This window comes from Sinohyriopsis cumingii, chromosome 12, assembly GCF_028554795.1.
Source record: "Sinohyriopsis cumingii isolate HCF-2022 chromosome 12, ASM2855479v2, whole genome shotgun sequence".
In the NCBI taxonomy this organism is placed as follows: domain Eukaryota; kingdom Metazoa; phylum Mollusca; class Bivalvia; order Unionida; family Unionidae; genus Sinohyriopsis; species Sinohyriopsis cumingii.
The window spans coordinates 85,540,787-85,555,620 of NC_142972.1; the positions used below are offsets into that span (position 1 = coordinate 85,540,787).

A 14,834-nucleotide genomic window follows, 5' to 3' on the forward strand; every position below is an offset into this window, starting at 1 on the left:
GCCGGGTCTGCTTTTTGCCTATTATTGGCAGAGAAATTCGCGAGTTAGAATTTATATTTTTTTCAAAATGATTCCAAAGGCGATACTTTTTATGAGTCAATATTGCATAATTAAAAAAAGGTTAGTAACAGAGATCTAGACGGAAAGGGAATGAGTCACAAAAACAGTTTTTTAACAAATCCAAAACCTAGTATATAAGTAAAATTTCTGATACCACTTTTACTTTTTGCATAGGGGTCATAAATAAATAAGTATTTTAACATTAAATAGTTCATAACTTTAAAATATTCATCTTGATTTCAAATTATGACATTATTGGCAAATTATGTAATGCAAGAGGTAGATCTACAAACAATTTAATCTCAGCATTTGGCGGGGGTTAACTACATGTCATGGGAAGATTAGACTTTCTTAAGTTGCAATATAAATTAATACTAAATCTTATATTTAAACATAGAATTGATTTAAGTACATGTTTATATTTCTCTTTTCCTTGAATTTAAGGTAAAAGATGTAGATTTAGACGGTCGTATTTTTCAGGTAACGGTGTTTCGTGACCAGTAAAACTATTGAAATCAGAGAAGGCCCATATAGCACGCCATATATGAATATATTGGGATTTCGCGTTTGTTTATCATGAACCGATTTTGTTACCGTGACTACCCCTGTTGATAAGGCAACCAAGGATTATTCCCCTTTGTCCAGTCGTCGAACATAACAGCCTTTGTTCCTCTCTCTCAATATATATATATATATATTATGGTCATAACAATATCAAGCTGAAACGAGAGAGAGACAGGAAATAATATCGTGAAGGAATAGAGTCAGTTAGATGTTATTAATATAATACATGTTATTAATATAATACATGTTATTAATATAATACATGTCATTAATATAATACATGTCATTAATATAATACATGTCATTAATATGTTATTAATATAATATATGTTATTAATATAATACATGTTATTAATGTAATACATGCTATTAATATAATACATGTCATTAATATAATACATGTCATTAATATAATACATGTTATTAATATAATACATGTTATTAATATAATACATGTTATTAATAAGTGGGTATTAAAAGAACACTACCTATGTGTATCAGCAAAATTATATTCTAAAAGCGTATATCAGCTGTCAATACAGCACAAATTATATTCTAAAAGCGTATAGCAGTTGTCAATACAGCACAAATTATATTCTAAAAGCGTATAGCAGCTGTCAATACAGCACAAATTAACTTTAGTTGACACAAAACTAAGATTAATAAAGATGATGACAAATTATAACCATTAAATTGGGTAGAATCACATCTAACTGTCTGAGGAGTTTAACAAAACTTATGCAAATTGAAACATTAACCTTATATTTAGAACAACAAAAATACCGTAATGACGCTGATATTACTAAAAACGCCGCCAGAAAGTCGTCACAGATCCGTACATAATCAAGAGATGCATTGCTTGCTTCATTGGTTTATTAGTTTTATTAGCTCGTGCACAGACGTTTTCAAACCGTGCACGGGCATCATGACTTTAATATATTAACTCGTGATGTTTTACATTATTGCTACTACGGCTGGTATAGATGTTTGGAAATAGGATGAAATCAATAAACTGGCAGTATTGCTCAATCTGATTCGACTTGCAATCGATCTAACGTTCTAGTAAATAAGTACCGGCATCAATAATGAACCAATTATTTTACCGCACTCAAACTCCGTGCGTGCGAAGTAGTAGTAGTAGTGCAGTTGCAACTGTCGCCGCTTCCATACCCTCTACGTGTAATAGTTCCTTTATGGAACACATTTTGCTGTTTGGTTTTGACAACGTATCTGCTATCTTGATTATAATGATTTTATTTCCCTGTTTTACACCACAGGACCTGATTAAGGAGGCCCTCACTTTACATTCACTATTCCCGACTGTTGTTCTCGATTTGACAAATCAAGGCATACGATCGAGTTATACATAACTATGTTTTAAAATGGACATCAGGAATTGAAGAAGAAGAAAAAAAAGCCTGCATCTGTTATCTCAAAATATGTACATATCTCGTTTTATTTTCATTTTTTTAAATTTTTTTTTTTTTTTGGTAGTGCAAACATGTCAACCCACATTCACATAGGTTATACATAGGTACTCAAACATGCCTTTTCCAGGGATACCTGTAGTTTTTTTGTGAGTGTGCGTTACGGGTTTTCTCGTGGTATTCCTCACCATGATGGAATGAAATATGTCGGTATAGAAAAAAAAAAAAAAACACAACACAGATTCGATTATTTTCAATTAAAATAACAACAAGAAATATATGCATTTAAAATTAAAATATTTTTGTTGGTCTAAATGTTAGTATGGTTATTACATCAATCTGACATGCCACTATTGTTTTTAAATATACAAATACCTTCTCTGTATGTCTAAAGGCAATTGTGAACTTTGTATTTCCAAAATTTCGGATTTAACGAACATATTACAACAATCCTTTGTTCATCAGACCAATGTATGCATCTCACTTGTATCTTCGTTGGTGATATTACTTTATTTCTATTGTTGTTATTGTTGTTATTGTTGTTATTGCTGTTATTGCTGATGTTGCATTTGTTTTTGTAGCTGTTGCTTTAATTAGTAGATGTTTCCTTTTGCTGATGATGACATGGTGGTGAAAGAGGTTCTGATTAAAAGAGATTACAGGTGGGTGACGCTGTTGATATCCAAAAGGAAGAAGAAGAAAAGACGATGATGACGACGGTGATGATGATGATGACAATGACGTCGATAATAAAAGTTATGATAACACAACAATGCCATACATTGCCGCTATCGTTATTTTGTGTTTTGTTTGTGCTGTAGGTGGCGTCGGCTATGGTACGTCCAAACAGTAATACCTCCCAGCGACCAATACTAGTAATTTATATGCTGTTCTTTGTAATTTACTGGACCAAATCCATCTGGTTCTGACAGTTAACTGCGAACTGCATATTGTCAGATAATGATGATGGTGGTGATGATGATCGTGGTGATGGTGATAATGGTGTTGATGATAATGGTGGTGATGATGACAACGTGGTGGTGATAGCGGTGGTGGGTTTGCTATAAAAAAAATTAAGATTATTCCCACTTACGCATATTTATTAAGTTTTACAAGACAATTACACTGCCACCTAAAAAGATTTTAAAATAAATCTTGAATATTGGCTGACTTTAAACTTTAGAGAAATATCTCTGGCGTATGCGCGTTTTTTTTTTTTCTTCTTCAAATTTATTTAAATAGTGACACAGATTATTAGTTATTGAAGAGGTGATTACTTTAGTCTTGGGTCATGTTTTGTGCAAAATATGCGTTTAACCGTTTACACGAATGTCACATTTTTAGTTTATTTTCAGACTTTGAGGAGTTAAAATACAACGGTGGTCATTTTAATGGTCACTTTAACAGCATTGCTAGTCTTTATTTTGCTAACCTCAGATATAACTTCTTGATTGTGTCTCACATCATTAACTTTATATCACACATGTTCAAAATGCAACTAACCTTGCACAAAAACTAAAGTAACAATTAGAAGAAAAACAAATTTTCCTAAACCTCGGTCAAATCTATTGTGCTTTTCAAGTGACCCAAATTTAAAAGTTCACTAAATTTTTATCTCTTCAGTTTTCTTTTCATATTTTAAGTATGTAAATAAATAAGTGCTTCATGTTGTCATATGCAAAGAGTTGCCATTAATTACGTTTTGTATGCAATATGGAGTCGATATTAGGATGTCATTGTCTCTGGTAGACTCCATTTTCACTTGTAGCATATGACGGGGGGGGGGGGGGGCGTTATTTCCATTTGCTAAGTATGAGTGGAAATTTTCGTTTTGGGGCGGTGCCAGACTGTTGATCGACATATATAGAGCAGGATTTAGAGCACCTGGAACTCGATAGCACATTGAATTATAAGAGGGGCTGGGCTTAGGATTCCAACCCAAAATGTCCTCGAGTAATCCGTTTATTGATATCAGAGAGAAAGAGATCGTAAAGTGTAGTCCCATTCATACTTCCAGCGAGCCACAACTTGCATTTTGATTGGTTGAAATGTCTAATGGCATGTCCCGGTGCGGATAAAAATAGATTTGCAACTCAGAGACTAAGAGTGCGTAACATAAAAATTTCCTAAAATTTAACGTTTAACATTGGGTAGAAAATGAACTTATATATTGTTTGTACATAATATAACATTGTTTCTTTATGAATAACATATTTTGTGCGTCAATATTAACAAACATTACCAATGAAATCGGTCTTATCGCATGTGACGAGCAGGTCAAACTGTTGGAATGTGATGTATCGGACAATAAAAAAATGGTACAGTTGCATCTATAAATGCATATGCGCCATTCTAAAAGATGCATTTACTTTATTATGTACGTTTTCTTCAATATCAATCTTTTCCACAGTGCATATCAGTGAAATAAAGCTCAATGCCGCAAGTAATGCACTGCACCTTTGTTTACCCAGTCATGTGAAGTAATATATGAACGCGGTAGAATGCGAAGAAAGAGCAAAACTGCAAGCGTTTCATTGAAACATTTTATATTAGTTACGTCTATTAACAAAATACAGCATACTGGATCTATAAAACCCAACATTCATTCTGAAATGTCAAAATCAACTTTTTGCGGATTTTTTCTTTTGTAAGCCGGTGATAAATTCTCCCAAAGTATTCAATCGCGCACGCGCAGATCGTCTTTTGAAGGGATAGCTGTCATTATTAGACGGGGTATAAAAGGCAGAACTCGGTCCAAAGCAATTGTTGGCCGGCTACAGGTCGGTAAAAGACACGGCACTGGAAGTGAATACAATAATAACTCGTTCTCCGGCTAACCTTCTACCTCAAGCCCGTATATTAACAAGGGACATTGCGCTGTTTTTTAATGTGTGTATATATATATATTCACTGATAATTTGCTGACTGGATTTTAAATTAAAACGTGGACGTTGGAGTGATCTTTACTTTTACGCCATGGATTTAATGTGTGTAGAGGCCGAATCACACAGACGTGCGTACGAGGACCCTGTCCTGCTCAATGACAACAGGGTTTTGCACAATTTACTGGCTTTAGAGGACAAATATATGCCGAATTCAGCGTACTTCAAATGTGTTCAGACAGATGTAAAACGTTACATGCGGAAAATGGTGGCACAATGGATGTACGAGGTAGGCCTATTCTTAAGATCAGTGCCCAAAATCGTCAAATATTTCGCTCGGAGTTATACATTTTATTATGACAACTACTTCATTGAATTCGGGAATAATTTTCACATAAAACGATACCAAATTCTTTATGCCAAGTCATTTCGTCAGTTTTTAATGATTTTTCTTCATGTGTGACGATAAGAGTTAGTATCAATTTCAAGATGGCGGGAAGTTTTATTCGCCACGTTTTCTGATACCTACTGGCTTCAAAAGCTTTTCCTTTTTAAACGTACGTCGGAGTAAATTGAAATTTAGTTCGTTTGGTAGTATATATGATGCATTTTAATTTGATGCTAAATTTCTAAATACTGTTAGTATTGTTGCATTTTTCTTGAATTTGTTAGAAGGTCAAAATTGTGCAGCTTGAAGAAGAAATAGCTTGCAAAAAGTTTACTTAAATTTGAATAACAATCGAAACAAGTAATTTACTCCATATTTGTTTGATTAGGCATTTAAACATATCATTGATGCATACAATTTTAGTTGTTAAAGTTAACAAAAACTTTATTTTATATTTTTACAAATATTTTCTGTGACCATCATGGTTATAATTTTTTTAGTCTGGATTACGTCGCAGTGGCGGAACGCTATCGAGCATGTGCAAAATATTCAGTGATACGAAAGTCAGTGGGCCAATACAATTTCACGTCCTAAACTCGTGACATCCTTTCATTTACTCTTCCACCAATATACATCTTTGCATATTTGCGATTGCATTCAATACATAATTTAATTAGCATTAATCGATGATTACCTTTCAGAGCAATTGAACTTTGTAAGTAAATTGTACAGTCGGGAATGTCCTTCTCATATTTATCAAATGCCATTTTATAAACATTTCTTTGTCTTTTCCTGCAGGTTTGTGACGAACAAAAGTGCGAAGAGGAAGTGTTTCCATTGTCTATGAATTATTTGGACAGATTTTTGTCAATAATTGACACACCAAGGACTAAATTGCAATTATTGGGTGCAGTGTGCATGTTCATTGCTTCAAAATTGAAGGAAACAAATCCCCTAACAGCGGAGAAGCTAGTGATATACACAGACAATTCCATAACTTTACAGGAACTTATGGTACATATTTTGTTATTTATAGTTTTCTAGTAGTTTTCCCCATAGTCAAGCAAGTTCATATATAATCTAAAATGGTAGTTGACTATTGAAAACAGTTTGATTCGTCTATCTCTTTAAGTTGTACATTTTGGATATATCCGTCCTTAACAACTCTCTCAACGTTAGGACTATTTCAAGTTCTCCCTCGCAGAGTAAATTGCCGATTGTACAATGCCTCGGCAATATGAATTGTTGGTATCGATAGCTACTTCGTGCCTGTAGTCCAGTGGTATGTACTTCACTCGTTATCGACTCTTCACTACAGTGCTTGACGTTGCCGCGTAGTTTTTAAAGTTGCTCGCTGAGAAATTTTCCCACACGCTATAATCCAAACTTCTGAAAGTGAGCAGATCATCACTCTACTGTTTTCTGGTCTATGGTTGCTGAGCCAGAAATTGAGACGCGCGCGCATGAAATGAAACTGGTTTGTAACACTGTTTGAGTGACAGCTGACTTGACTTGTTACTATGTTCGTTTCACCCGCATTGCCCTGAGTCAGCGAATTTGATAGAGCAAGTGATGAATTTGGATCGGGAGCATGTTCTATTATTGGAAATAATTTTTTTCTTTTATTAAAAAAATCCTGATGCTGCACGTGCTAGATTTAATGTACTGTCTTTAAGAGCAAAATTCTTAAACGTTTGCAGATTAAAATGTTTCCTTTTTGGTAATGTGTTTATTTACTGTCCCCAATTGGAAACGGGTGATGTTACCCCATGTAACTGCAGTTGAAATTGAAGAAAACTGAAATTTTATTTAATCGATACATGTCGCGAGTTTTTATATCTTTCATACATTTAGTAACTGTGTAATTGGAGGTCAGTTTTGTTATTTTCATGCAAAGATGTCCAAAATAGGTTAAGTGAGAAAGAGGTCAAAAGAAAAACAAAACTACATTTCCAATAATTAAAGTAACCATAAATGTGGGATTTCTTTATCACAAATATGTGAGGCTTATTTTAATGAATTAAAATACAGTTTACAAATTTGAGCAAGAATTCAGATGTTTCATTGTCCTGTTAAAAGATGTACCTTTAAAAAAAGATGAACTATATTGGTACATCACTTTTACACTATTCTCAATTTCCCTTTCAGGACATGGAATTGATTTTATTAAGTAAATTAAAATGGGACCTGTCTGCAATTACACCTCATGACTTTGTTGAACAAATTCTGTGTCGGCTTTCACTAGGGAAGGAAAAGGCTGAAACAATCAAAAAACATGCACAAGCCTTCATAGCTTTGTGTGCAACAGGTAAGAATTTTCTATATTTTTGTTTAGAATCATAACTATGCTTTGAGTCAGTATTGCACATTGTTGTTCAGGTGTGCCACAGATTTGATTTGCTTGTATTCTTTACTTCTACTTAAAAACTTAATTGCTTTTAAGTATTGTATCTTTATTAAATTTGTAAATGGTTAATTTTTTAAACCATAAATTAGAGTTTTCAGTTTTAAGTTGCAACAGAGTTCACTTTTTTAAAAGATCATGGGTTATGTCTCTGCATATATAGCGCCTTTGCTGTGATTTTTGACACAAACTCACATAATCTTGCATTTTATACAAGATCAAGCTTGGGTGGTATGCAAGATGAATATTTCAATTAGAAACATTAACTCTGAACAAGCAACTCCCTGATTAGTCTGTTCACCATAATCTGTGACTACATATCACACTTAGACAAAATAAACATTACCCCTACTGAACACTCCAAAGCACATTCCTCATTACTGGGTTTACAGCATTAAGCCTCCAAGAGTTGTTTGCCCCTTGTCCATGCAGATTAGGTTTTTACTTTTTTTTTTTTTTTCTTGTTTTCTTTTAAGAATGTGAAATGTATGCAAATTGACCCTTTTGTATTCTTATGAAGTGATTTTTTTAAAGCATTTTTATGATTGTATTCATTTTTTTACATTATAAATCTATTCCCAAGACAGTCTGAAATGATTTTTTGGAAACTTTTAAATTTATAATTTTTTTAATAAATCATCTCATTTCAAAAGTATTTTAAAAAAACATCTTTAAAATGGTTCATTTTCCCCAAAAGTAACTGAGTTTTCTTTTGTCAAATTTTTACCTGATGTTGTCCTGTTGAAGTTAAGTCATGTGTTTACACCTGGTGGCAAATTGAATACCTGATATATCATAGCAAATTAAATGTCATTAAATGTCGAGTTTCCTCACTATTGTCCTCCAAGTTCTGGCACGCGACTGAAGAAATTCAACATTTCTGTCACCACCTGCTTCTGGGCATGGCTACTGGGGTAAACATCTGCTCCAGGGCAGGGCTAATGGGGTAAACATTTAAATTTTCAAAGGTGAAAAATATCTTCACACCTGTTATCCAATACCGACACTGCATTGGCAGCCCCAGACAACCTACCACATTCAGATAGGTTCTCCTACAAATTAAAATTTAATATCTTCACAAATCACTAGATCCTTTGTGTTTTTACATGATGTGTGGCACACACCTTATTAATAAGCAACTTTTCTCTACTCCCTGAATCAGCTGATGAAAAGAAACAAATTTGCAAACAGGTGTAGTTTTTACCTGGGCAAACTGGGCCCATCTCAGCTTTTATCAGTCCTCTGTGTACTGGAATTTTTCATCTGTTGGGGCTGTTTTATGTTGCCCTAACCTAATTCACCAACCACTTAGATCTCAAGTCATTCATTTTTATTTTCTTTTTTTTCATTCTTTCTTCAGTTAACTAGCTGGCCTTTACAGTGGCTGAAGTTGATCCTTTTGATTTGATCAGGTCTTTCAAGCATGTCTGACAATTCCGTTTTCATAGAAAAAACAATATAATCACTTTAAATGCTTAAATGATGACAAAAATGGAAAAAGCCATGAGATGAATTTTAGACCTGCCTTAACAGTTATTTTCTCACAAGTTGTTGAAGCATTTTGGCTTCATCGTGCATCATGGGCATTGTCTACTGTAGAAGCAGTTCACCCACAACTTTTATTGCTTCTGATTAAAATGATTTTGAATGAATATATGAATCTGCATACAATTTTTTTGCTCACTTTCTTGGTGTACAGAGCTCCTGCTTATTAAAAACTGCGGATTTTTGTTGTTTACCTGCAAACCTATCGAGTGTGAAATAGTTGAAATTCCTTGCCTGTAAATGAGGAAACAAAGTGTTGCCTGTGGCTAGACTGTCTGTTTTACATTCTTGATTCATTTTAAGTGTAAGAACATCTTTCCCATAAAATTTCTATTTTTTTAATGTGACAAAAATTTTGTATGTTGCATTGGGCAATTATTTTTTTTATTTTAACAGATAAAACTAAGGGGTGTGACTATCGCAAAGATTATTATAACAAGGAGTTCGGTGTTTTGATTTAGTATGACTGATTTGATCACATTCTTAAAACACAATGATAATGCAGATCATCACAAAGTGTTACTTGATACTGCATGTAAACAATCCTGATCTAGAATGAGGGTAATTACGACCTGCTTAAAGCTGCTTTCAATTGGTATTTCTGTTAACCATAACTGAAAATATATAAATTTCTTCAAGAGGCTATTGTGAAATGCAAAAACTACATTTTTCTTGTTTTATATAAAAATTCTAATGGACATTACATTTTACTTGTCCTGAAAAATTTCCAATAAAATTCCAGGCTGCCACACAAAATGTGATTTTTTTTCTTCCCCCTTCTGCCCTTTCTGAGTGTAAGAGTGGTTATTTTCTTTCTTTTAATTTGAAATAATGAAGTCATGCACTTGAAACTAAAGATTTGAATTGGTTTTATGTTTCACAGACTGCCAATTCATGATGTACCCCCCATCGATGATAGCAGCAGGGAGTGTTGGGGCAGCCATACATGGGCTAAACCGCACATCACCACACATCGATTATGAACTGCTGGAAAAATTGCATCAAATCACAGGCATTGAAATTGTGAGTGTTACCATACATAATCTATTTCTCTCCTATTTTTCACATAAAATTTCAGAATTCATCCCAATTTCTCTAAATTGCACTGCAGAATTATTAGCAGAATCTGCTAAAACTATCTTATTTTCTACATTTAGCTTTATTTGTTCGTTAAAACCACTTTTCAACCTATATTAGATACCCCCCATATGCATGTACTCGTATTCTTAAAAAAAGATCATATGCAGTATGATGCGTTTTCTTTAATCTGTACAGATGGAGTTCAGGTTAAATAGAACTCGGGTAACAAGGAAAACAGAAACATTGACAGTTATGATCTCTTACAATATTATTGCTGTGGTTTGGACATAAGGACTAATATTTAACAACATTGTCAACATATTGTCATAAAACCTCCAGTCCCAACATTCAAATCATTTCTCAACTCTGGAATTGTTTCTCAAAAGAAAAATGAGAAGGTATTATTATTCTTATTTGTAAATGTTGATGCATGATTTCAAGGTATCGATATATATATATCTATATGTTTTCTTTTTTCTTTAGGAATGCTTGCGATCTTGCCAAGAGCAGATTGAACAAACTTTGGCTCTAAATTTATCCACCATGGCCGAAACGGAATCCACAAAAATTGATCAGCACTCTCATCACTCTTCATCATCAACACGCCATTTAAAGGAACAACCAACCACACCCACCGATGTTCAGGATGTAATTTTTTAGTTTGGAATCGACCACAGTCGAGAAACTGCATTTGTATACAGATTCTATATTGTTATATTTTTGTATCGAGTTCCTCTTGCAAGCCAGACGCCTTCTTTCCAAATATTATACTGCCAGTTTCAAATATAAATCTTCCATTTTTAATAATTTAACGAAAGAGCATTTGTAATGTCTTTTTTAAAACTGATTTGAACCATGTCATCAAAGTATTCCATATACATTTTAAGGGACCAATTCATTGTTCATTAATCGTTCACAAGAAACATCAGGCAGCAAATTTAAACATCCATCCACAGAAGTTTCTAAGTTAGGCCATGGTTTAGATATATTTTTTTTATAGTTATTGGTTTTTAAAAGTTATTGGTTTGCAATAGTTATTGATTTTTAAAAGTTATTATTTGAAAATGTTGTTAAAACCTACATGTTAGGTTTTGGCACATTTAACACTTTAGGGTTAAACATTGCTTGATGTCATTCCATTAAAATAGTGCTTAATAATTTTGGGGCCAATCGTGTACCATATGTACTTGCTTACAAGTTGAGTCCAATGGCAAACATCGTAGATCTTATCTCAAAGGCATAATGTGGCAGCGGTTCAGGGTCCATGTTTATTCAACTCGTTTCAAGCTGCTTAGACCCAGATCTGCATGTAAATAATGCATCCGCAAATCTGGATCTGTGCATAATGCAGTTCTGGACTACTTAAATGTATGTATATACGGTACAGTACTCTCAGTGATACTCATTTTTTTATATAGGAAAAGGGTTTCAGGTCTGGTTTGTAAAAGGAATGACGTTGTTATTATGGTGTTGAAAATGTTTAATGATTATTGAAAGTTACTGCCATGTAGGGATTGATTCCTACATTCTTGATGTCTTAATTCACAGAATAAAAATGTTTTTTTTTTTGTTTTTTTTTATTTAAAAAAAAACAAACTTGTTATCTTCCATGCAACAGCACAAACTCATTGTGACACAATTTTATCCATTGTCTCATTCTTTGGCAAAATTACCTGCTAAAACTCATAATCTGTTGAAACCATTGTGATATTTGCATCCATATGAAAATCATACATGTCAAGTCTGATCAGTTGGTTGCAGATGAGCAAAAACATTTTGCATGTTCATCACCCATATCATTGGACAATCACCATGGATACATGATGTGATGTCATTACAGCTATTCATAAGCCAGCTACTACTTTAGTGGTTTATAATTAATTAGTTAATTAGTGCTACAGTGATCAGTACAGGCTATATATTGCAGCCTTGTTAAGAAATGTAGTTGTGTAGAATTTTATTTTTAAAAACTGATTGCTTTCATGGGGTCTACTAATGATCCATGAAAACTAATGGCAAATGTCATAAAATATTTATTTGTAATTGGTAGGCTTAGCCTACTAGGAAATGTTGAAGGCATGCCATCCAAGTGTTGTTTGACAACTTTTAAAGGAAACAAATTCTGAAAATATACTTTTCCAGAATTAAATGTCCAATAGAAGATTTGAGGGGGTGGGGCAGAACTTAATACATTTCATGTCAAGTCTTATCTAAAGTGTTATCTCTGTCATGTGGATAATTAATGTTATCTCAGTCAGGTAAAAGTGGATAAATAATGTTATCTCAGTCAGGTAAAAGAGTGGATATTTAATGTTATGTGAACACCTAAAAAAGTATGTTCGAATGTTTAGATTTCGTGTATCTACTTTCATTATCCCCAAGACAAACTTGACAGGTGGCATGTTTTTCTATCATTTCAGGGGCACGACTGTGCCTTGGTAAAACAGATGTGTTCAGTCATAAGTTATTCATCCGACATTTTCATGTATAATGTTACTGCATTTTGGAGTCCTTCAGATGACTTCCTTATTTATTTTCTTATTTACTGATGGTTAAGTGTTTACAAGGTGTTTGCTCCATCAATAACTTTGAACATGTTTGATTCTTCAGTTTCCAAAGTGCCATTAAATTCAAAGTATTGAATAATATTAATAGAAGATCAAGCCCATGTTATCAATTACAGCTTTTATTGTGGCACAGTGAAAGGTTTCACAGGTTCAGAAACCTATGTACAAGTGGTCTCTTATTGCAAGTGTTTGGTAATGAAAGTTACTTAGTGCTTTTAAATCTTGCTTATTATTTATTGAAAGGTACAGTTACAAAGTTTATGCCTCTTTTTGGCTACCTCTAAAAATGTGGCTATGATAATATTCTAAGCTACATGACTTTTGCATGAAAAATAATTGCTAATCCGTTATGCCTGATGACAGTGGGGAAAGTTTTTAACGATTTTAACTTTAGAGGATGGTAATTTAAATGATGTAATTATCTTGAAATGTCACATATTTCTAAGAAAAAATTTAAATAGTGGAAAAAATTGCATGTACAGTAAAGATAAATTTCTGGAAATGTAAAAAGAAAATTTGAAAGGTAATTACAAATGCTTTAATTGTGCCTACAGAATAATGACCCAGCACTATATTTGGTATGGTTTGTTTTGAATAGGATATCAACAAAAGCTAATGCAGGTTGCATTTGTTTCATGTGTCAGTATTGCAGAATAGGGCAAACAGCTTGCAAGCAATGTTCCTCGAATCTTTGTAATGCAAAACGTGCCTTAGAGACGGTAAAGATAATGCTTAGATGGTCTTTTCCCGCTTATGTAACATAAGGCACATGTTTTAAGATATCGCTGGAACTAGAGTAGAGTTGTCTTTCAGAACAAATGTTATATACAAGTATTCCAATCTGTGATAGAACCGTTTATACCTTTATTTTCGGACGACTCTTCACAATTCAGTGTGGGGAATAAACTCCCGTGATGATAGCGTGATTGAAGGAGATGGATGGGAATATTTAATGTGGTAGACTGTCATGTTTAGTTTTATTTGTGAAGAGTTATCGCGGGTTTCACAAATGTGAGAAAACTGGACTATGGTGTGCCTTAAGGCTGTTAGCAACCCCTCATAGGCTGGCTTTGATGTGATAATTTATGTAGTGAATTAAGCCGTGAGAGTTGCACTATGCAAATTAAGATTCAAAGATTGGGAAGTAATTTTCGAGATTTATTTGGAGGCCACCATAGTTTTTTACGTATGTATGAATGAACAAAATATGTTCAATGGAGTAAAAGTTATTGGTGGATGGAAGAGGTCTGCTCCAGTTAAAGACCTAGTATTTATGTCATTTGTAAGAAAGCCAAATATATCTATACTTCTGTAGGAGTATAGAAATGTACATTGTTTTGTAGTTTGTTTCTTTTTTTTCCCATCTACTTTTCGAAATTTTTTCCATTACATCTGCTGAATTGTCATGAATAAAAATCCATGGAGAAATTGATCTGGGTCCATTTAAGGCATGTATTTTAATAAGGAGCTTGATCTGTGTCGAAAAGCTGCTTCTGCTGAGATCTGTATATACATCAAAATTATTATGAGCAAATTTAAAACAATAAAGTTATTAAATAACTCCTCTTCTTTGTCTCTTTTCCAGATGATTGTATATCACTTTAACTATCGCTCCAAATATGCATACACACAATTTCTTACAGGAAAACTTTTTGCTAAAGATATTGAAACAGTAGCTTGACAACAGTATATACCTATTTGGTTTCCATCCTGGATTGTATGCGTTTATTTAGTACAGGGTACGATCCGGAAATAGAATAAATGTAAACTGGTAGGTGTGTGTATGCACAAACAATATGTGTGTATGTACTGTCTGTTTTTAGTACAAGATATATCTTTCATTAAAAGAAAACTACTAGGGTGGTCTATTGGTTATAGCGTCCCCCTTTGATGCGGGACGGGAGGTCGCGGGTTCGA

At 33.5% G+C, this 14,834-nt stretch overlaps 1 protein-coding gene across 2 annotated transcripts; it reads left to right on the forward strand.

Moving 5' to 3' along the window:
* Positions 1-4,797: 4,797 nt before the first annotated feature.
* On the forward strand, positions 4,798-14,478 carry LOC149786896 (G1/S-specific cyclin-D2-like). Of its 2 annotated transcripts, XR_016425036.1 has the most exons (6): positions 4,798-5,222; positions 6,120-6,335; positions 7,470-7,629; positions 10,154-10,293; positions 10,834-12,608; positions 12,642-14,478. XR_016425036.1 is itself a non-coding variant. In XM_089977427.1 (5 exons), exons 1-5 carry the CDS (start codon positions 5,028-5,030, stop codon positions 11,008-11,010), a joined length of 888 nt encoding a protein of 295 aa, XP_089833553.1. In that variant the 5' UTR covers positions 4,798-5,027; the 3' UTR covers positions 11,011-14,478. The 2 variants fall into 2 exon arrangements, 1 of the variants encoding a protein (XP_089833553.1); XM_089977427.1 differs by having other exon boundaries at positions 10,834-14,478.
* The last annotated feature ends 356 nt before the right edge of the window (positions 14,479-14,834 follow it).